This window comes from Sinohyriopsis cumingii, chromosome 11 (assembly GCF_028554795.1).
Source record: "Sinohyriopsis cumingii isolate HCF-2022 chromosome 11, ASM2855479v2, whole genome shotgun sequence".
Lineage (NCBI taxonomy): Eukaryota > Metazoa > Mollusca > Bivalvia > Unionida > Unionidae > Sinohyriopsis > Sinohyriopsis cumingii.
Window position 1 is genome coordinate 83,614,132 of NC_142971.1, and position 23,066 is coordinate 83,637,197.

General features: G+C 36.4%; 1 protein-coding gene across 3 annotated transcripts; it reads left to right on the forward strand.

Annotated features, from left to right (window-relative positions):
- Positions 1-801: 801 nt before the first annotated feature.
- On the forward strand, positions 802-20,653 carry LOC149788877 (uncharacterized). 3 transcript variants are annotated; one of them, XM_089975015.1, is made up of 2 exons: positions 802-1,094; positions 16,972-20,653. In XM_089975015.1, the coding sequence occupies exon 2, from the start codon at positions 17,005-17,007 to the stop codon at positions 18,457-18,459; it is 1,455 nt and encodes a 484-aa protein (XP_089831141.1). In that variant the 5' UTR covers positions 802-1,094; positions 16,972-17,004; the 3' UTR covers positions 18,460-20,653. The 3 variants fall into 3 exon arrangements, with proteins under 3 accessions (XP_089831141.1, XP_089831140.1, XP_089831142.1); XM_089975014.1 differs by lacking the exon at positions 802-1,094 and adding an exon at positions 15,365-15,531; XM_089975016.1 differs by lacking the exon at positions 802-1,094 and adding an exon at positions 15,365-15,531 and having other exon boundaries at positions 17,027-20,653.
- The last annotated feature ends 2,413 nt before the right edge of the window (positions 20,654-23,066 follow it).

Genomic DNA, 23,066 nt, shown 5'->3' on the forward strand with positions numbered 1-23,066 from the left:
ACCTGTAATTACAGGCCTTCAATTGCAACAACAACAAAAAGCTATTAACATCGTATTCACCGTCATCCTAGTCCAGTCTAGGACGTGTTGTCGATGCCAATGGAGATCACCAGCAAGGCCTGGACTTGTGTATTGGGAATCATCCTTGAGTACAAATACGCTTTCTGATTCATCTTCATCTTGTCTGCGTTACTTTGCTGATCTTTGTGTTCGGAGATGTACTAGCTCTTTGCGCTTCAGACGAAAGAAATCTCCAAGCAACACATGCATGAACCGTACATGCCATTCTGGGTTTCTTATTATCTCGACCAACTGTGCCTTTCCATGACGCCATGAACATCAATATAGCCCAAGTAAAGGTGTGTATAGAGAGGATTTCAAATGGGTAACGATTTAATATTGAATTTATGAAACGAGTTGAATAATGTCAAGCTTTGCGAGCCTAGCCTCGCAAAAGCTGGAAATTATTCAACGAGTTTCATAAATTTAATATTAAATTATTGCCCATTTGAGATTCTTTTTATCACACAGTTTTTCTTTCAGTGGAAATTATTTCAATAGAAAGAAGAACGAATAATTTTACTCATTCTGAGAGACGGTGCACCTTTCATTTGTTGTGCATAAAATATAGTCCCAAAAACGGTTGAAGTAGTAAAAGTAGATTGTATTTTTTAACAAACTATAAATCAAAGAAAAGCTTTCATCCGAATAAACAGAACATTTTATAAGAAAAACTCATTTTTTCAAAACAGAATAATAAATGCGATATGATGACACATTGTTTGATACGGTAAACAGTGGGCCTAGAGTAAATGTTTTCCCTCAAATGTCACTTTCAGAACAAAACATTACCACGCTACGATTTTTATGTAAAATGGGATTACTGGATGTAGAAATTCCCACATTTAGTGCTATGCATTTGTGACCGGATATTTACAGTATTTGACTGGAACTATAGACTGTACTGAAGACGTAAACAAATTTATTTTTGAGTCGGATTTGCATCCCATATATACTGCATAAAGATGTTGCGGTTGGATAAAGTTCTGCCAGTTAGGAGACACAATTATGACCAAATTCTTCTGTGAACAGAGGTGAGTTTATTTACTTCTGTACGTTTACATTTAAACCACGCTTGTATATATGGTGGATTTTAAATGTTACAGATATACCGCTCCCTCCTCCAACTCCACCATCAAATAGGCAATACCCTTAGTTTTACTTCTTATTGTTGTTCTTGTCTTGTAGTTTTACGCCATTTTTCTCATTATGATATTGTTATACATGACAAAACAAACCCCTGTGGGGGTAACATATCCATATTCAGAAAGCAGAAATAAATTTTTCTCAATTTCCTTTCGCGAGTCAAGTTTAAAAATGGCCGCTAAAAATGTTCATTCAAAACCAAACATTCCAGAAGGCGGGGTTAAAAAAGTTTTCCCACGATCCCAGTCAGTCAATAAAGATGATACTGCACACTAATTTCATGGGCTTATTTGGACCAATCATAATCACATAAAGTGATATTTTAACGTGTGGTAATATCAAACATATGAAACTGCACAGACTATAGGAAAACTATACCTACTATGTGATAAAACAATATAACTTTATTTACTTCATTGGCATTGTAGTTGCTGCAATTATCGGCATTGTATACGTTATTTATGTCCGTAATATGGTTATAAAGCATATTATATTTTGGCGTTCAATTAAAAATATTCAAATTTTTTAAATTTACGTTTCTAGTCAACTACAACTGGAGACACAGATAATACATTTTTAAAGCATCCAAACACCTCTAAATGTTTCTCAACAGTTCAGTTGATTTTCAGATAAATTTAGGTTCATGACTGAATTTATTGCAGTCTCAAGAAAATAGTGTTGCAATTCTTGGTGTGTGGTGTGGAAGATACCACAGTCTTCGAAAGAGACGCTACTATACGCTGAACTGTGTGTACTATCAATATCGGGAATGTACCTAGTCAAGGACACGGCCAGTACTTTGAGTTCCATGGCAAACAGTATCATGTCTTTACACTGATATGCAATTGACTGTTTACAAACAGGATAGCTATGCGTGTGCAAAGTTAATATCTGGGATCTGTTGTAGAAAATCAATCTTGTGGCGTATTTCTTGACGACCTTATTCAGTCTCTTAGGGGAACAGGTAAAAACCACCACAAAGTAAAAGAGATGACGGAAACTATTAACTAATTGAAACTATGTGTTTTTTAAGGTCTGGTGAAGCAAAGCAAAATGGATGCTGGATCGTAAGAATAAGTTGTTGTCGGTTATTGGGGTTCGACCATTTAACTTTCTGAATTGGGTTGGAAGTCTCTTGAAAAGCAAACTTTCTGCCCTCAGCTAGCTTTAACAAATATTTCTACCATCCGTCATGTTAAATTCCCAAAGGTGCCTATAGTGCCATCCGTCTTGTTAAATTCTCAAAGGTTCACATAGTGCCATCCGTCTTGTCAAATTCCCAAAGGTTCACATAGTGCCATCCGTTTTGTTAAATTCCCAAAGGTTCACATAGCGCCATCCGTCTTGTTAAATTCCCAAAGGTTCACATAGTGCCATCCGTCTTGTTAAATTCCCAAAGGTTCACATAGTGCCATCCGTCTTGTTAAATTCCCAAAGGTGCCTATAGTGCCATCCGTCTTGTTAAATTCCCAAAGGTGCCTATTGTGCCATCCGTCTTGTTAAATTCCCAAAGGTTCACGTAGTGCCATCCGTCTTGTTAAATTCCCAAACGTTCACATAGTGCCATCCTTCATGTTAAATTCCCAAAGGTGCCTATAGTGCCATCCGTCTTGTTAAATTCCCAAAGGTTCACATAGTGCCATCCGTCTTGTTAAATTCCCAAAGGTGCCCCTAGTGCCATCCGTCTTGTTAAATTCCCAAAGGTGCCCCTAGTGCCTTCCGTCTTGTTAAATTCCCAAAGGTTGCGATTGTATCATCCATTATATTAAATTCCCATAGATGGCATATTCCAGTTCAAGGCTTAGTTTAGGTTGGCGGTTATATTAACTTTTTTTCCCTTTCGTTCCTCTATCTTGACGAAAACAACGGATATTTTTTGTTGTTTGTAAACATAATCCAAAGTTATCGCTTATAAATTTTGTTTGAGAAAATACAGTCAAATAGTATAACCAAACACCGATTAAAATGTGAATAAAGCATTTTATTAGTTTGCTATATAGAAAACAAAATGAAGCATCCCTCCTCAGCACCAGATATGTAAACCAATTCATTTACAATCACACGAGCCATATTTTCTCTATCGTTCCTCGTAAGAGTCTTTGAAAGGAAAAAATAAAATAAAATAAACGTTTGGTCTGGTAATGCGTACTCACTGTCAGCAATGATTGGGAAATATGACAGAACCAGAATGACATAATGCAATGAATAAGTGCTACATGTCTTTGTTTTTAAAAAAAATTGAAACACAAGTCAGTGATAATGGCGGCCAATTATTCTTTCAATATCCTAATATAAAAGTGGATGTTTTGACAAAGTTCATGGAGTGTGTTTGCATATACAGAAATGATTCACTTTCTTATCGGTATAGTAATTATCTGCGCATGCTTCATTCCTTGTTTCTAGAAATTGTAACAGTGTCGTCACTGTCGCGTTCCCTTCCAATAGAATTGGTGAGCAAATGACAAAAAAAAGCGTTGACCTTCTGTGCATTTGACTGTCATGATCGAAGTACGTATTACGTTGAAACACTGGGGAAGACAAAAAGGCTTTAAATGTAATACTTGCTCCATGCAAAGACGCAGTTGGTTAAATAAACCAATATTTAGGTATTGTTACGACCTTTTGATTAGAAAATGGTACGTTTGCACCCGTACAGGCGATTACTTAAAGATAGCATACAATTTATATCCCCATCTTTAAAGATAAGACAAAAGAAGAAACGTTAAGAATTATTGTGTACGTTTTTCATCAACGAACCGTTGTATTCAATCATGTGGAATTTTGTTAAAAATGTGTTCGTCTGTCATTGGATGAAACATTGCTAGTAACTTTTAAATTACTGTATCGAACCAGATAAACTATTTTTCGTTTTAAATGATACAAAATAAACATAAAATATCATGAATGAAGATACATTGCGGAGAAGATAGATCATGTCTGACTGTCGGTCTTCTATCTCGGTTACAAAAACAGCGGTAGCTGGTATTTTTTTCTTCTCTTGAATCAATTCAGTTCAAATTCTCATATAATCTATAATTTGCTTATATACAATTTATGTTTTGCTCTTTGTTCTTTCATCCTACAATGTGGTCACATTCTTGGCGAGTTTATTCTAAATAATCGTTTGTTTCTGAAAGCTCAAAGCTTTAAGCGTAAAACTTGAAGCAAACTATTAAACTAAAATGGACATTTTTAAAAGGAAAATGGCAAATATTGAAGCCCAAGATTTGAATCATTTATAATGTAGACAAAAACCAATGTCGCACTGGACAAGACAGTGAATACATGGGCAGGGCTGTAAAATCAATCTTTCATTTATTGTTGCATTGTTATTAGGTAATTGGCGAGCAGTGAACAAAAACAGTACTTTTCCAATCGCATTTAACTGTTGCGAATACGGAATGCATTTGAAAACTCCTACACAATTTGGAAGCAAGTTTTCTTGTGATATTCCGTTCTCAGCTTCAATAGATTCTATCTAAATTTCCTTCCTCCATTCCCTCCCTCTCTCTCTCTCTCTCTCTCTCTCTCTCTCTCTCTCTCTCTCTGATGCCTCTAATATCTGATTTAGCTTTAACGATAAAACGAATTTTTTTCTCATTAATTTATTAAGTATTTTATCTATTTATTTACTCGTATATCAAACGGCGATTGCGTTGGTAATACTGTCCTACCCTTCCATTTTATCTCATCTTTTGATTAAATTATATTTCTTTTATTGGACCCAGTGTTCTTTGGGACCGCTATTTCTTTGAAAACACATACAGTAAATTACTATTTCAGAGAAAGCTTCCTCACAGTTTACGCCAAATTTAGAATTGTTGACATTGCTATTTACGAAGTGTAACAGTCTTGTTACATTGGGTTAATCCGTAGAACTTTAAAGCGGCATTAAATTTAAAATGATATTCTACAGTGCAAACACAAATTTTAAAACTAGTAGTAACTATATACCGACGACGCCAACGTGTAGGTGTAATGATCTTTCTACTCAGTAGAATGTCGTTTAATTTTTCTATTCGCCCATATTTCTAACAATACAACGTACATTTAGCCCGCAGCTTCTAACATTGTTCTTCAGACGTGTTCTTTATTTATCCACGTACAAAATTATTTAGTGAGAAACATTTTGAAAAGACGGCCATACGTTTAAGTAATTTTAGAAATAAATACTCTTCTTTGTTTCACTGAAGAAAAGAAACGTTTTTCAAAACAGTCAAGCCTGTCTTAATCAGTGAACTTTTGGAAGTGGGACAAGTGTCCTTTGCAAACAGGTGGTTGTTTAATACAGATTGGTCAGTGTCAGTGTTGTTTACAGTTGGACCGGGGTATGAAAGGTGAGTATATGCGGTAACCTGTGGCTTCTATTTGGTCGGGGATGAGGTGGGGTGGTGGAATGGAAGGTATTATTTTAGGATGAAACGGTGGTTTCATCTTGCAATATTATGCCGACATTAGGGGATGAAAAACTTACTTATTAACTTCAAAAATAAAATAGCATATACATATCTGTCCACTGTTATAATAAGCAATCTCATTGAATGGATTAATGTTTGCCTCTCTCAGGAAACTAAACCGATTATTGTATTCGGTCTAGGAATTTCTTGAATCCAGAAAAGAAAAAGCTCTTAATACCACTGACAAGATTGTTGTTGAAGTGCTGTGTCAATACCATTGATTATTGCTTCGTCTTTATTAAACTATATTATTAATCGTGCTGTAAAACTTATATAAAAGAAAGGAAATACACAACTAAACAAAATCCAAAACAATGACAGAAATAAACTGCACAAAAAGCACACAGCTGTAACAACAACAACAGAGGCATCTTGTGTTGGGCGGTTGAATAATAAATAACGTATCGAAGAAATAACAACAATAACAACAACAACAACCAAATGTTTAAGTACTAGTTCCCGTGCAACCATTGACTGGAGGTTGAAACATTTATGAATTTATCGTTGAACTATCTATCTATCTATCTATCTATCTATCTATCTATATATATATATATATATATATATATATATATATATATATATATATATATATATATATATATATATATATATATATAGAGAGAGAGAGAGAGAGAGAGAGAGAGAATGCCCTTACAAGTGAAAACAATCGTACAGGAATATTATAACATTTGTACAAATAAAGTTTGATAAGTACGTGTTTTCCGTAAATGTAAGTGTGTATTTTTTTTTCTCGACTTGGCTGTTTGGTTATATCAATAAATTCAATTCAATGTAGCTTCGCCATATGCACATATATATTAACTGTCTTCCTTTGTATGTCTTCCAACACGTACATAGCTACGAAGTATAACCTCCTCTTACCAAGGCGGAAGAAGGAAATGAACAATTATATTTGTTCTTGACGACTTCTATCAGCATCAATGAGAACGAGAGGAGAAGACTCGTGAAAATCATCACGCACAATCTGGGTCATCATATCCTCGTCGTCTTCATAGCGCCAGACGTGGGAAAAAAGGGAAATGAATTGAAAACGGAGCGATATGAAGTGTTTACCCATGCAAAATACATTATTAACGAGAGCAAACCGTGCATATTTACACGTTTAAGGTCAACAAAAGGCAAATATTGTCCACGTTTTAAAATTAATTTATTTGAATATAGCCACAACGTCATTGGTGATATCATCAACATCACGACGTCACAATCCTGATGATAGTTACATTTTATATATACCTATCAATTTTCTACCCTGGAATGAGCCAGAATTATGCCGTCATATCCAACAAGTAGAACAAGATAATATCGTCTTTCGAATCCATATTGCTATAGTCTCTAACGAGTCTAGAACTGCGTTTTATCTGAGGTTTCCTGTGCAACAGAATAAGCATGAAGGACTATTCCGTAGCCTCACTTAGGAGGACTCACGGTACTAATTCAATTCCTATAGTAAACATATGGAAACATGATATTCAAAATTCAATAACTTAAACTTTCTGGGTGCTGATGATCAGACCTAAATTTCTCCATGTGCAAATATGATTCGTGCGAGCTTCTGTGTGGAGAACACCATATGAGCCGCGGCGTTTTTAAGAAATCTACATGTGCATGAAACGCATGTTATCCATTCTGTATCAAATGTATCAGATGGTGCTTTCATTATTGAGTGTTCTTAAGTCAAGTCTGTAAAAATACTAAATTTGCATCAACAGGTTTTTGTCTATATTTTTAAAACAAATTACAGATAGGATAAGCTCTCTAAATATATTTTTATTAAAATTTTACTTTTCATTATTAATTAATCATGGACCACCAAACCAGCATATATTCTGCTTTTTGTTCACCCTTTTCTAGACTGGTTATGCAACAGGAAAGGAGTACCATTCTCTTTAACAAATCGACATTATCATGTGCCAACACTTTTTTTCTCGCTCCCGTTGGGGGACCCGAGTGGCCGAGTGGTCTAAGGCGCTCTCCGTTACGGATCACTGCCATCTCACCTCTATCTGCCTGGGTTCGAGCCTCGGATTCGGCCAATGTGGGTATGTGAGAAAGCTTGCCAGTAGCTTCTCGTGGGTCGGTGGTTCTTTCTGGAGTTTTCCCGGGTTCTTCCTCCACCATTAATAGTGGCTGCCATGTATAGCCTATCGCGTGCTGAAAAATGGCGTTAAAGCGCACAACAACAACAACAACAATAACAACTCACTCCCGCTGTAAATAACTGTCAAAATAATACAGCCACGGACATGCCAGATCTAATTCGGAGCCTGTCAATATCGTGCCTGAAAGAATCAAAACAATATCAGCAGGGCTTGAGATAAAATCTTTCAAGGCCATTCAGTTTGTTACATATCGTGTTTTGTTCTTCGTAATGATTCCGGATTTTCTGAAACTCGACTTGATCTAGCAGTCATGATGAAATTACTATGATAGTATTTACCAGTATTTTATATATTTACTCAACGAACGGGATCACACGTTATTAGAATTGAGAGAGAGAGAGAGAGAGAGAGAGAGAGAGAGATCTTCAAATATTCCATGATGCAAGTTTTGATGACTGCTGCACGACCGCCTCTAAACAATCATGTTATGAACATAAGTCTAGTGAAAATGAGTGACTGCCTTTACTTTGATACGCTTTTTCACGCGCTCCATTTACGAAATTAGGTGAGTGATAAATCGATAATTTTGGGTATTTGGTGGGGATTGGGATTGGCTGGGGTTTTCCTTTGAGTCGAAATATTTGTGTTCCTTACCATAAGTTAATTTATTACTTTCTAATAATATAATTGATATACGATATTATTTTGTCTATAAATGAGACTCAGGCTATATATTTTCAAGCTCTGTAAACTGGCTTTGATTACGGTCAGACTTAACGAAGCTCTTGCAGCTGATACCAAGCTTTTAGCACGACTCCAGTTTTAGCAGCCAAGCATAGACACCTGTTTTTAATGGTAGAGTTAATTTATGCGTTTATCTAACATCTAGAGCAGTCGATACAAGGGGACAGGTTTTGCTAGAAATGAATACGTTTATCGATTAACATAAATTATGCTGTTGAGCTCCTCGGTGTACTGCTCGAGTACCAACGTAGATATACAGTGCAAAGAAACATAACTATCAACAATCAAACACGTATTTTTCTCAGGTTTGTGCGTGTGTATACATACCATTTAGATTTCACCACACAACAAGTGGTCTTGAGGTTAATCTAATACAGCTAGCCTGCTGTTTGAGGCTATTTTAATAAAACAGACCTTCTGCTTAAGGTTAGTATAAAAGAGCTAGCCTGCTGTCTGAGGTTAGCCTAATACAACAAACAGGCTGTATGTGGTTAGCCTAATACAACAATCCTGCTGTCCGAAGTTAGCCTTATACAACTAGCCTGCTGTCTGAGGTTATTTAATACAACTAGCCTGATGTATGAGGTTATTTTAATACAACTAGCCTGATGTCTGAGCTTAGTTAAATACAACTAGCCTGATGTTTGAGGTTAGTTTAATACAACTAGCCTGATGTCTGAGGTAATTTTAATACAGCTAGCCTGATGTCTGAAGTTAGTTTAATACAACCAGCCTGATCTCTGAGGTTAGTTTAATACAACTAGCCTGATCTCTGAGGTTAGTTTAATACAAGTAGCCTGATATCTTAGGTTAGTTTAATACAACTAGCCAGATGATTGAGGGTAGTTTAATACAACTAGCCTGATGTCTGAGGTTAGTTTAATACAACTAGCCTGATGTTTGAGGTTAGTTTAATAAAATTAGCCTGATGTTTGAGGTTAGTTTAATACAATTAGCCTGATGTCTGAGGTTAGTTTAATACAACTAACCTGATATCTGAGGTTAGTTTAATACAACTAGCCTGATGTCTGAGGTTAGTTTAATACAGCTACCCTGATGTTTGAGGTTAGTTTAATACAACTAGCCTGATGATTGAGGTTAGTTTAATACAACTATCCTGATGTCTGAGGTTAGTTTAGTACAACTAGCCTCATGTTTGAGGTTAGTTTGATACAACTAGCCTCATGTTTGAGGTTAGTTTAATACAACTAGCCTGATGATTGAGGTTAGTTTAATACAACTATCCTGATGTCTGAGGTTAGTTTAGTACAACTAGCCTCATGTTTGAGGTTAGTTTGATACAACTAGCCTCATGTTTGAGGTTAGTTTAATACAACTAGCCTGATGACTGAGGTTAGTTTAATACATCTATCCTGATGTCTGAGGTTAGTTTAGTACAACTAGCCTCATGTTTGAGGTTAGTTTAATACAGCTACCCTGATGTTTGAGGTTAGTTCAATACAACTAGCCTCATGTTTGAGGTTAGTTTAATACAACTACCCTGATGATTGAGGTTAGTTTAATACAAATAGCCTGATTTTTGAGGTTAGTTTAATACAACTAGCCTGATGTTTGAGTTTAGTGTCATACAGCTAGCCTGATATCTGAGGTTAGTTCAATACAACTAGCCTCATGTTTGAGGTTAGTTTAATACAACTACCCTGATGATTGAGGTTAGTTTAATACAAATAGCCTGACTTTTGAGGTTAGTTTCATACAGCTAGCCTGATGTTTGAGGTTAGTTTCATACAGCTAGCCTGATGTTTGAGGTTGGTTTAATACAACTAGAGCGTTTGTTTGTTAGGTTATTTGATTCAGCTAACATGCTATTGTGTCACGGAATCATCATGATGCAGTCATGATGACAGCTGTTTACAGAGATTAAACCATGGACTTTATTCTATCAGCCCTATACAATATTTCAAGAGTGCAAATCTCAAAACAAAACTTGTTTCATATGTGGAGTTGGTAGTCCGTATGTATTGATTTGATGACTTCAAGCGTTACGCCTGGATGTGTAGATAAACATTTGAACGCTTGAACAGTTTATTTTCGTATTTGACAAAAAACTGACATACAACTCGGTAGCAGGATGGCATTTTTAATGGAGAAACAGGATTTGGTATATATGTGGTACGTAAGTTCCCAAGATACAGTCAATATAATTGCTGACATATTTGGTACTACAAAATGTTTCTGTTCTTGAAATCCTTAAGAGATTATTCGGATTTGTGTGTAGTTCAAACGAATCATTCGTATTATAACAGACTGGACGGCACACACACACACAAATATCTCTAGTACTATCGGTGTCAGGTCACACATATACAAATTTCAATAACACTGTTGGTGCATTGTACGACAAGCTCAACAAGAAGGGATTCAATTTGTCTGTTTTCTTAGATGATTGCCTGTACGTTATACAGTTTATTCATTGCTACCTTAATAGGCCTGGTAGTGTTCATAAATCACGTGCTATACATAATTGTGATATGCTCGAAAAGGGATTGGAATGGTGTAGCGATACGTCCCTACTGATAGTTAGCTGCTGGTAGTGCTTGCTCGTTGAAACGATGGTTAACGACCCCTCACGAGAATACGAAAAGCTACGGTAAATTGTCAACGTCAAGTAGTCCTTCAAAGATCACTTGTCATGTTTCAGGGCAGATTCAGACTATGCAAGTTTTGCATGTTATTTATGATATACTCCTATCTGGATATGTTTTATTTTATATATGCCATTTACGTAGACATCCTGGAATACTGTCTTCAGGAAAATGTACTTCTGTTCCTGTATTCCTTATAGAAAGGCATAATGATGACACGGTAATGCGAAATATGTTCATACGAACAACGTATACTTCACTGTATTTACTATGGAGAGAACCAAACAACTTCTGCGTTTGCCCGGCTGGCGACAATTATCTCCTCTATTTCAAAGAATATCACGGCAACATTAATTGCCAATCTAGGGTTCTTTGACGCGCAAATACCAATTTGTTTGATCACCTAATGACTATACATCAAAAAACTAACTTCTAGCTTGGATTTTTCTTGCTTCACATTTGTATGACCAGCCATTAAGCCTTTCCAAGGTGAATTTGGTGGTGCTTGCCACTCTCAATTATAGTACAAACATGTTCGTTCGAATAAAAATGCATGATAACTTTCACGGTCTGCCTTATTCCCAGTGTACATGGGCTTATGTGTCTCTAATAAATTCTTTCAATAAAAGCAACGTGTAAATTATGATAAATTGATACCTGTACTGCCAAGGTCATCATCTGCTTCCGGCCATGGATAGACATGGATTACAAGAATACTACAGTCAGTAAACCAACCCAATGCAGACATAGATTGCAAACAGACTGGTCAGTAAACCAGCCCAGGTCAGCCATAGATTGCAGGGAAACTACTGTCGATAAACCAGCCCAGGACAATCATATTTCTACTGTTTCGTTCTTTTCATAAGTTTTAACTTTGAAAGTTAATACACTTCTCATGTTTTCCTGACTAATTATCTTCGATATTTAACAAAGGCCTTGAATATTTTAAATATTGTTAAAATTACTCTTCCTTTATTTTATTTTGTGTCTGATTGATGGCTGTAATTTGAGTGTAAGTTGGATTATGGCAGAGTATAAATCTTAGCCCTACGGGCGATATTGACACATGGACTTAAAATGTCGATTGTTAATCACCAGGCCGTAACTTGTTTCAACTCTTTATGTATGCGCGTTTGAGAAATCCTAATAGAATAACTTCTAAAGTTAGGGTACGCGTTTGAGAAATACTAATAGAATAACTTCTAAAGTTAGGGTACTTTGGACAGGTTAGGGTCTATTTGTTGAGCACATGTGAGCGGCCATACTAAAAACAGCTGCGTGGATAGATCATGAACAGTTTCCACAACTACACCACGAAAGAAGATTTCAGCCACAGTATATGAAAGTAAGATACAGCTATGACAACATTCTGTACATTGTGCCCGTTACAAGAGTAAAAAGTCTTTCCTTAAACCTGCCACAACGACAGAAGTACAACATATCTGTGGAGCGCAAACATACAGACCATATAAATATTATTATTACGTAATTTAATTTTGGGTGTATAGGTGAAACCTATAAGTCAAGCGTAAGTAAACGTTGCTTTTGACTAATTCTCATTTACGTCTTGCATAGAACAGTATTCATTATTACCAAAGCTCAAGACCAACTCTTCCCATCATGAAAAGTGAACCCTACTAAAACAATGTACCATGCATTTTCTCATTATAGCGTTCTCACAATATTGTCCTTAATTATATTACAATTAATTAAAAGAAAAAATCCTGTTATTTTGTTCTTTCACTTAATGCAATAGTTTTAAATTTAAATTCACTTTACTCTTGACTTCTACGATTTCTTACGTCCACATAATTAATGCTATTGCACACATACGAATGCCATAAGGCGTACTGGATAAACAAACACATACTACGCATAATTAAGTTATTGTCATATATAACATCAATGCTAATGTACCATTTTGTTGAGAAAGGCATGTATGATTATATGAGAAAGAGAACATAAATTACCCACATTTTCATATTTGGTTAAGGTCGCGCTCTACAGTTTCGAACTGTTTATCCTGGCTATATAACAAAAACTTGTATATTATAGATATTGTCAAAATTGATGTTAAATTTCCCTCATTTTGGTGTATGATTGATTTATGTAACACGTGTCATAGCTTATACATCTTAACTTTACTTCTGATGTGCACCTTTCAAGATCATGCTAATTCTGTTTTATCATTTTCATTTCCTGGAATTCCAAGGAATACGGTGAACAACAAACGATCCGATAACTTTGCTTTTGTCTAAAAAAATTATATTTTGTAGTTTAGTCATGACATATTGAAAAACTAACATTGCTCATTCTGACGGAATTTGTTGTCTCTGTTTTAATTACTGCTAAAGCTATGCTAGTTTGGACTAGTTGAGGTTGATATTATTGGTCATATACGGTTTCCATAACAACTAAATGCTACTATGATTTAGCCACAATACATAAACGTAGCAGGTAAGTAAGACGATGTTCTCTACCTAGTGTTGCAAATGCAAACAAGTTCCCCTTACACGTGTCCTAAGTACATATAATACGGAGCATAACCCATACCAATGTAAGGACACAAAAAGAATCGCGTGCATTCTTTATCTTATTTTTGACATTACACCTCTTATTTTGGTGGACAATTGACGACATTTTGCTTACGTCGTTGCATCTCAAGCACCTACATTTTTGAAGGTGAAGAAATTTCTATTCTTACATTTCCTTTTGTGTATGATCATGTTTTCCAGTCTTGAAAACCGGTGCAGGGACAGATCTATCCTACCTAACATGTTCCGATTCAGGGACAATTAGGCCGATGCATATAAAGGGTTATATTAGTCTATAGCATGAACGGCGTTTTGGGGTGGCAAGTGGGGAGACCGCCCCAGGCCCTGCTCTTGAGGGCGCACCGCGAATCAGGCCTAAGGTCGTCCTTATGAGTTTGTCAAGCTTTATTCTCCGGTAAATTGGAAACGCTGATACAGGCCGCACGTAATGCACGTAAAGACATAATCAGTGTTTGCAGTAGCTTAGCAATCGAGATACCGATACCCTGGCCCCGCTCCGTCATGGTCCGCCCTAGGCCCCGCGTACTCCTAACGCCGCCTCTGGTCTATAGCAGTGCCCTGTGACACTTGATTTGACGGAAAGACATCGAATTTATAGCAAATGACTTAGGGGAGCTAAAGTCCATGTACACTGATTTCAACAGTCCTGTGAATGTACAAAGAATAGGTCTTTTTCTGGTTCAGTCTTGGCTTTCACTTCAAGAAAGAAATTCTTACATTGATGAAAAGTGTCTATGCACGTTCAGTAATCCACGAAGCTAGAAACCATTGTATTCTACCAGTCAGTGATAGTTGAGAACGAACATCATTGTAGCGCATAAAGAACATTATTTCGAGAGCGGGCCAATAATTTAGGATACAAACGCTACCAAAATAGTAATAAAAAGTTGATAATATAGTTTAAGATTGTAAACATTTTTAGAAAGAAGAAAGGTTTTGCGTTATAATCGTTGCAGAATGATTGCAATAGTGGCGTACATTCATCTGGTCATCGTGTGCTTTCTAAAACAAAATTTCTAAAGCATGTAGTGGTTACATGAGCTTTTTCTATCCTATATATTTGATTTGTATTGTCCAGTGTAAAAACGAAACAAACGAGGAACAGGCATAGTTAAACTGTTGTGACATTTACCAATTCGCAGTGAGGAAAGTAATTGGAAGCGAAGGATTTGCTTAATGATATTAACAAATAATAGTCTTTACTCTAAAACCTCTCCTTTGTTTCAAAAGCTTGAAGGTAACAAAAATCTCACCAACAGGCGTGTGGAAGCGATGTGTATATATATTTCTTTTGCAAAAACCAACAGCAACATGTTTAATTAAATTTGGTTGTAAGAACCTGAGGATAAAACAATGTACGTTGTCCGCTCCAGCTTGATGTATCTAAAAAATCTTAAATACAAACGTTTAACCATGCTGATGATATGACGTCGCTACCGGAACAAATATATAGGTATGTTTAATTAATTGCGCAGATGAAGCAAGTATAGTTTTTAACATCGCAATTAATTTAATTTAAAAATAACGAGGAGTTTAGCAGATCCCTTCACATAACATGAAGCAACACAATATTTAAGAATGACATCAAAACTTAGCTCGAGTGTGCACTCGGATATGGCATAGGAAGGTGTGGTAAAGTTGTTTTTATTCATGTGTATTTGAAGTTCGTAAACACAACAAGGTCATAGTATACGAAGATACACTGAATATGTATAGATGAGTCGATCATAAATTTATTCAGACGTATGACTGTGCGTTGAGTAAGAAGTGTACTTGTGGACATTATAACACAGATGTTATGGAATGTAGTGTTCAAACATTTTATGACAATACTATAAAGGTAAGTAAACGTATACTATATAGGTAACCAAAAGGGAATCTCAGGTACATAATAAATATTGTATTCACCATATAGCAGCTATTTCATTAATAACGTATATCAGACACTTAACGTGGATTTTACAGCTAATGGTAGAGTTGAGGTTGAATTTTTATGATGACAATGACATTTCTGTGGATTTGGCTGGCAATATTCTTAGTGGAAAACAATCTTGCTGCACTGATCATCCATGCGTAAACTGAATTAAGTTACATCAGATTTATTTTTTTCCATGCTTTGTCAGGAAGATACAAATCTACGAATAGTAAGTTTTGCAATATAAATATATCTCAAAATCAAGATTTTAACCTCATGTGTTATTTTGATCTCAATTTAAAATGATCGACCACATCCAGCTCCACCAATCCATACGTAGGACGAATACGTTTCAGGATTAAAATTAAGCTGGAAATTTTAAGATTGAAATTAATGTGGAAATGGTAGGATGGAAATTAATGTGGAAATGGTAGGATGGAAATTAATGTGGAAATGGTAGGATGGAAATTAATGTGGAAATGGTAAGATGGAAATTAATGTGGAAATGCTAGGATGGAAGTAAGGATGAAGATGTTATAATGGAAACTAGAACTAAATATTAGCATCCACATTATTGAGAATCTTCGAAGTCTTCCAGATCTATTCTCGAACATTTCTGAGCTCATACGTCCGTCCCAAGAATAAATACGTATTCACCGTCAGATCCACCATTAAATATGATATCTTATATTAGAACGATGTATGACTAGAGAGACAATAAATTGAAGGCAATCTTGAAACTGATATTATTATTACTTTACCCTGACAACAGTGACCATGATTCGAACTTCAGCTTAATCAAGTGACCTTAGTTCTAACTTTATATTTCACGAAGGGACAAAGAATCTAACTTTACCCCAATCAAGGTTACCGCAACCGAACCTATCAATAATCACATCGGCTATTACTCGGGTTTTATCATATTCAATGACTCTGACTTAAGCCTCATCAAAGTGACCACGACTCAAACCTTATCTTAATCAAAGTGACCATGACTGCTTAGAGCGTCCGCCTCGGATGTGAGAGGTCGTTGGTTCAATCCCCGCCGTAGTCATGCAAAAGACTTTTAAAAAAACAGGTACTAACAGCTGCCTCGCTGGGCGTTCGGCATTAAGAGGTTAGTGTTAGGATTGGTTGGCCTGGTGTCAGGATAAGACATCACTATAAACTGCCACATCTGCATACATCGTATCGATATTACTAAACAATTGTTAAAACGAATGTTAAAAATCCAAATCACATCTCATCACACGTCGTCCATTCCTTGAAATGCAACGATCATTGTTTACCGCATATGTGCATTCATTTACATTCATATTACGTTCAATAAATTTTCTACCAATTAGCATTCTGTATTTTTTCCAGAACTTATTAGACTGAAGTAGAAAAGGCATCAGAATGAATAACTCCTCTGTTACAGATCTTCTGCAGAAACTGAGTGACGAGAAAGCCATTTTGCACATTCCAGCTTTCATATACATGGGATTATTGATGTTCACGGGATTCATCGGTAATGCATTTGTTTGTTATTTTTACGGGTGTAAGTCAAAGGTTACTCCCACCTCATGCTTTATTGTCGGATTAGCAATATTGGACCTAATGAGCTGTACTATTTCTATGCCAATGGAAATAGTGGACATCCGGTTTTTCTACATGTTTCCAAATGCTACTGTTTGTAAGGTACTACGAACATCAACTGTGATATTCACAATGTCATCTGTATTTATCCTCATAGCCATAGCGACGGAACGATACAGAAGAATTTGTCTTCCGTTCAGGAAACAGATCACGGTTTTGCAGGCAAAACTCTTATGCGTTATTTCCACAGTAATAGCCTTTGCGATTTCCTGGCCAGGTTTCCTTTTTTTCTCAGTTGTACCAGTAGACGTACCCATTAATGGATCCTATATCATCCAAGGATACGATTGCACAACAGTCAAGAGCGAGTCCGTACGAATTTATTTACTTTCTTTCTGTGCCCTCCATATTTTGCTGTTTGTTTTCGCAAGCTTGGCTATAATTGTACTTTATTTCTTGGTATACAGACAGTTGATTAGAGGGAAAAAATTCCGACAGAAGTGCCAGAACCCGCTAGAAAGGTCAAGCGAACAAGAGGTCTTACCAAATCTTCAAGACAACAGCACGGAGACCAGCATATCAAGCGTTACATCGAAACAGAATAATGATGCAGAAATGAAACAAAACATTCAAAAGGAGATACCTAATGTCGAAACAAAATATAACTCAACAAAGGTCATGTTATTCGTCAAATTAAATTGTACAAATCTTGTCCAAGAGAAAAGTTTGCACAATCAAGAAAGTAACATCGTCGTTGAATCCAAAAAACAGGATGATATTGGGTTGCAGCATAAACCTGAACATAATTCAATCGATCTCAGTGAAAGTGTGGAGACTGTAGATCAAAATGCCAAAAAATGTGTCATAAAAATTGTTAACGGGTCTAGATTTGTGTCTCCTTCCACTCAAAAGAAGTCCAGAGATATAACCACTGATAAATACACGACGATCATGCTTCTGATTACTGTAATATTCATTGTGAGTTTTCTCCCTTATCTCGGTCTGGCTGTATGGCAGAGTTTCTCATTGGATTACTTAGTCAACCGGATAACAGACTGGCAGCTGGTGCTTTTCACAATTGGGGTCCATTCTTACTTTCTAAATAGTGCCAGCAACCCCTTTATCTACGGGTTTTTCAACTCGCAATTTAGGGAATTCATCGTCAGCGTGTTTGTGAGTGCTTTCAGATGTCGGAAAGATCGAAAGACATTACGACAAATATATAAAAGTATTAGAAATAGCACACCTTTTTTGAAATGCCAAGGAACTTATTAAAATCGATTGTCTGAGAAGTGTAAACTGTACTAAAACGTTTCTGTCGTTATTCAGGGAAATGTTTTAAATAACATTGAATTCATATGAATGAAAACCTTTCATATAATGTCGTGATAATTATAAAGTATTTTGACCTTTGCCATCTGAATAATAGGGCCATTGTAATGATAATTTGGCGGCATGGGTTTGAAACACTCAAAAAGGAAATTACCCTATGGAAGTAGGACATAAATCTTTGAAGGTGGAATTTAACTTGTCACTGTTTTATTCTCGCTTTATTTAGGCCACGACCTTAAAAAGCAAGCTATAAACTTTCGACATAGTTTAAAGAACATGTTTCATTTCACTTCCAAACATGCACTGACACAGCCATGTGTAATATTTATATAATTCAGTCATGGTAGAGGCTTAAGCAGATATTGATAATGCCGTGTGTACCATACATATCACATATACATGATATGGTAGAGATACAAATATGTATTGATAATTATGTGTGTAACATGCTTATCACATAGACAGGGTATGGTATAGACTTGAGTATGGATTGATAATTATGTGTGTACCATGCATATCACATAGACATGGTAAGGTAGAGACTTGAGTATGCATTGATAAATTATGTGTGTAACATGCATATCACATAGTCATGTTAGAGACAAAGGATGCTTTGATAATTCTTTGTGTAACATGCATATCGACATGGTATGGTACAGACTTGAGTAAGGATTTATAATTATGTGTGTAACATGCATATCACATAGACATGGCAAGGTAGAGACTTGAGTATAGATTGATAATTATGTGTGTAACATGCATATCACATAGTCATGTTAGAGACAAAGGATGCTTTGATAATTCTTTGTGTATCATGCATATCACATAGACATGATAGAGACATGCATATCACATAGACATGGTATGGTAGAGACTTGAGTATGCGTTGATAATTATGTATACCATGCATATAACATATACGTGGTATGGTTGAGGCTTAAGTATGCATTGATAATTATGTGTACCATGCATTTAACATATACGTGGTATGGTAGAGACTTAAGTATGCATTGATAACTATGTGTGTATCATGCATATCACATAGACATGATAGAGACATGCATATCACATAGACATGATAGAGACATGCATATCACATAGACATGATAGAGACATGCATATCACATAGACATGATAGACATGATAGAGGAATGCATACCACATATACATGATAGAGACATGCATATCACATAGACATGATAGAGACATGCATATCACATAGACATGATAGAGACATGCATATCACATAGACATGATAGAGACATGCACATCACATAGACATGATATAGACATGCACATCACATACACATCATAGAGACATGCATATCACATAGACATGATAGAGAAATGTATATCACCTAGACACGATATAGACATGCATATCACATAGACATGATAGAGACATGCATATCACATAAACATGATAGTGATATGCACATCACATATACATGATAGAGACATGCATATCGCATAGACATGATAGTGACATGCATATCACATAGACATGATAGTGACATGCATATCACATAGACATAATAGAGACATGCACATCACATACACATCATAGAGACATGCATACCACATAGACATCATAGCTATATGCATATCACATATACATGATAGAGATATGCATATCACATGCACATGATAGAAACTTGCACATCACATAGACATGATAGAGATTTGAATATACGCTGATAATGTCGGTTGTACTATGCATATGATACAGTCATGGTAGAGCGGTGAGTATGCATGGATACTATTGATGCTTATTCTGCTGGTGAGTTTATAGCCCTTACCTCACTCTGCCGCTATGAAGAACATTGATCACCCGCAAGAAGTGGAGAACATGACAGACCCTGCTAACGATTCCATCGGCATAAGGTCGTACTTGATCTGGTTTTCTGCCACCTATCTTGTGAATCATGAAAAACCCAACAATTATTGCCAGTTTATCATCGACTTTTTAGACAGCCTCATTAATTTTCTTGACTTTTTCTCAGTTGCAGCGGATTACACCGCTCATTGAATACACGTTAAAATATACCCAATTATGTGATGCATCATCACATTTGAATTGATTACTGTTATTATCTTATATATAGCCACCTTGTTTAATAAAGAACTTTATATTCTGGAGTTGCTTTGCTGACATATAATCGCACAATACGTAATTACAGGGACAGTGTCCTCAAATTATCCATCTATCTTTTACGACTCTATGGTTTAAGCGAAAGTAGTGAACGGGGTGAGATTAGCGACAATGGGAATTAGCATTAAAAACACCCCCTGGGTAAGATTAGCGACAATGGAAATTTAACATTAACCACCCTGGGTAAGATTAGCGACAATGGAAATTTAACATGGGCAAAAAACCCTGGGTAAGATTAGCGACAATGGAATTTAACATTGGAGAAAGGAAAAAAAGGAAATATCCATTTTAGCGACAAAGGCATTCGAACAATGGAAAAAAATATCGATTCTAGGGACAAAGGCAATTGAACATGGGGAATAGAGTTTGGGTCTGTCTAGGGACAAGGGGAATTGAACATGGGAATAGAGTTTGGGTTTGTCTAGGGACAAAGGGGAATTGAACATGTTAGAAAAAAAAACGACTTTAGGGACAAAGGGAATTGAACATGGGATTTTTAAAAAAAAAATAAAAAAGGGGTAGGCAATCGAAATGCTATCTCTTTTCGAGAAATGTGGGTGGCCCTGAAAAGGGCCTTTGGGTTTCTTCTTCTTCTTCTTCTTCTAACTCCTCCACTTCTTCCACCAAGTCCTCACTTTTTCCATTATTCCTTTCTTCTTCTTTCTCTCCTCTGGCATCCAGTCTGGTTGGCCCAAGGCTCTAAACTTTTCCTGGACTTTGATCCAATTCTGATTTAGCCTTTCAAAATCAGCCTGTTTCTTTTTGTTTTCCTGATCTTTTCTTTCTTTATTCCATCTCTCTTTAATCTTCTTTACCTCTACCTCCATCACTTTTCTCATCAACTCCTCTCCTTTCCTCAGTCTTTCCTGACCTCTCTCCACAAAAGAGCACTCTGTCCCATGTGACATATTTTCAAGAAAGCACCTGACTTTGCTATCATTGTCAAGTGCTTCCTTTAGGCTTCCCACTCTGACATAGGTGGGATTTATCATACCTCTCAATCTCTTTTCCTCCTCTTCTATCATTTCTGCTATCACTTCTTTTGCTACGTTTAGGCATTTAGCGTAGTCCAGATACTCTGCTATCTTCCATTCTTTTTCTAGTCTCTCCACTACATAGATGCCATCCATTATCCAATTGTATATATGTACCAAATTGTTGAACAACTCACTTGCAACCACCATCTTCGTTTTTATTATTCCGTAGAATGGTTCGAACATCAAACCTTGTGGGTTCTTATAGTTAAAGTACGGACGTGAAGGAAAACATCCCCTAAAAACATAAAATTGATCTTACCTAGATCATGACCAAACAACGCGCGGACGTGAAGGAAAACATCCCCTACTTTTCTCATTTCATATAATCTACTATCCACATACGTGAACCATCAATGAACAATCCCCAAATCTACTATTTACACACTCAAATCATTAAAACCTAATCCATAATCTACTATCCACACAATCCTACTTTAGCTTTTACAAAACCCAAACTATACTCTCTACATACGCTAAGAAACAATAAACCAACCCATAATCTACTATTCACACAAACTTACGTGAGCGCTTACAAACACAAACACACAAACACATACCCTCATACTATAAAAAAGAGTCAGTGTTTATATTCACACTACTCTACCTACACACATTGGCAAATTGATGGTTATTTCTTTTCTAGAGTATTGGGTAGCCCTGAAAAGGGCTGTTGGTGTTTTTTTGAACTCCAGATGCACCTATCTAATGATGGCACCTTCCTGGCCTGGCGCCACACACGCATCTTCTTCCCCAGTCTCCCTTCACCTTTCTTCTTGGGAGTGCAGAGGCGGGATATGTGGCTTCAGAATCCCAATTTTCTGTCTCTGGGATTCTGAAATTTCCTCTCTCCTCTTCTTTGTTTCTTTTCTCCTCCTCTTCTTTTCATCTTCTTTCCTCCTCCTCCTCTTTCATTCTTGCTTCTTCTACAATGGCCTCCGCGGCCAGTTCATTTAGTATGCGCCTGGTATATTCCAGGTGCATCTGGAGTTCTAGCAGTTTCACAATTCTGGTATTCATTGTTTTGTCAACGAATGAACAGGGTAGCTAGACTGTCCAGCGAGTTTCAATTTATAGTGAAAGCGCGGACGTGAAGGAAAACATCCCCCTAAAAACATAAAATTGATCTTACCTAGATCATGACCAAACAACGCGCGGACCTAAAAGAAACACTCACTCACTTTTTTATGCTACCCATCACTATTCTAAAAAATTTTATTAAACAAATAATATACTATTCACATACGCAAAGCAATCCAATCCAACCCAAAATCTACTCTCCCCACACCTCTAACAGCCATCATCTTAATCTACTATCCACACCAACGTACTTGAGCACTTACAAACACACAATCCTATACACA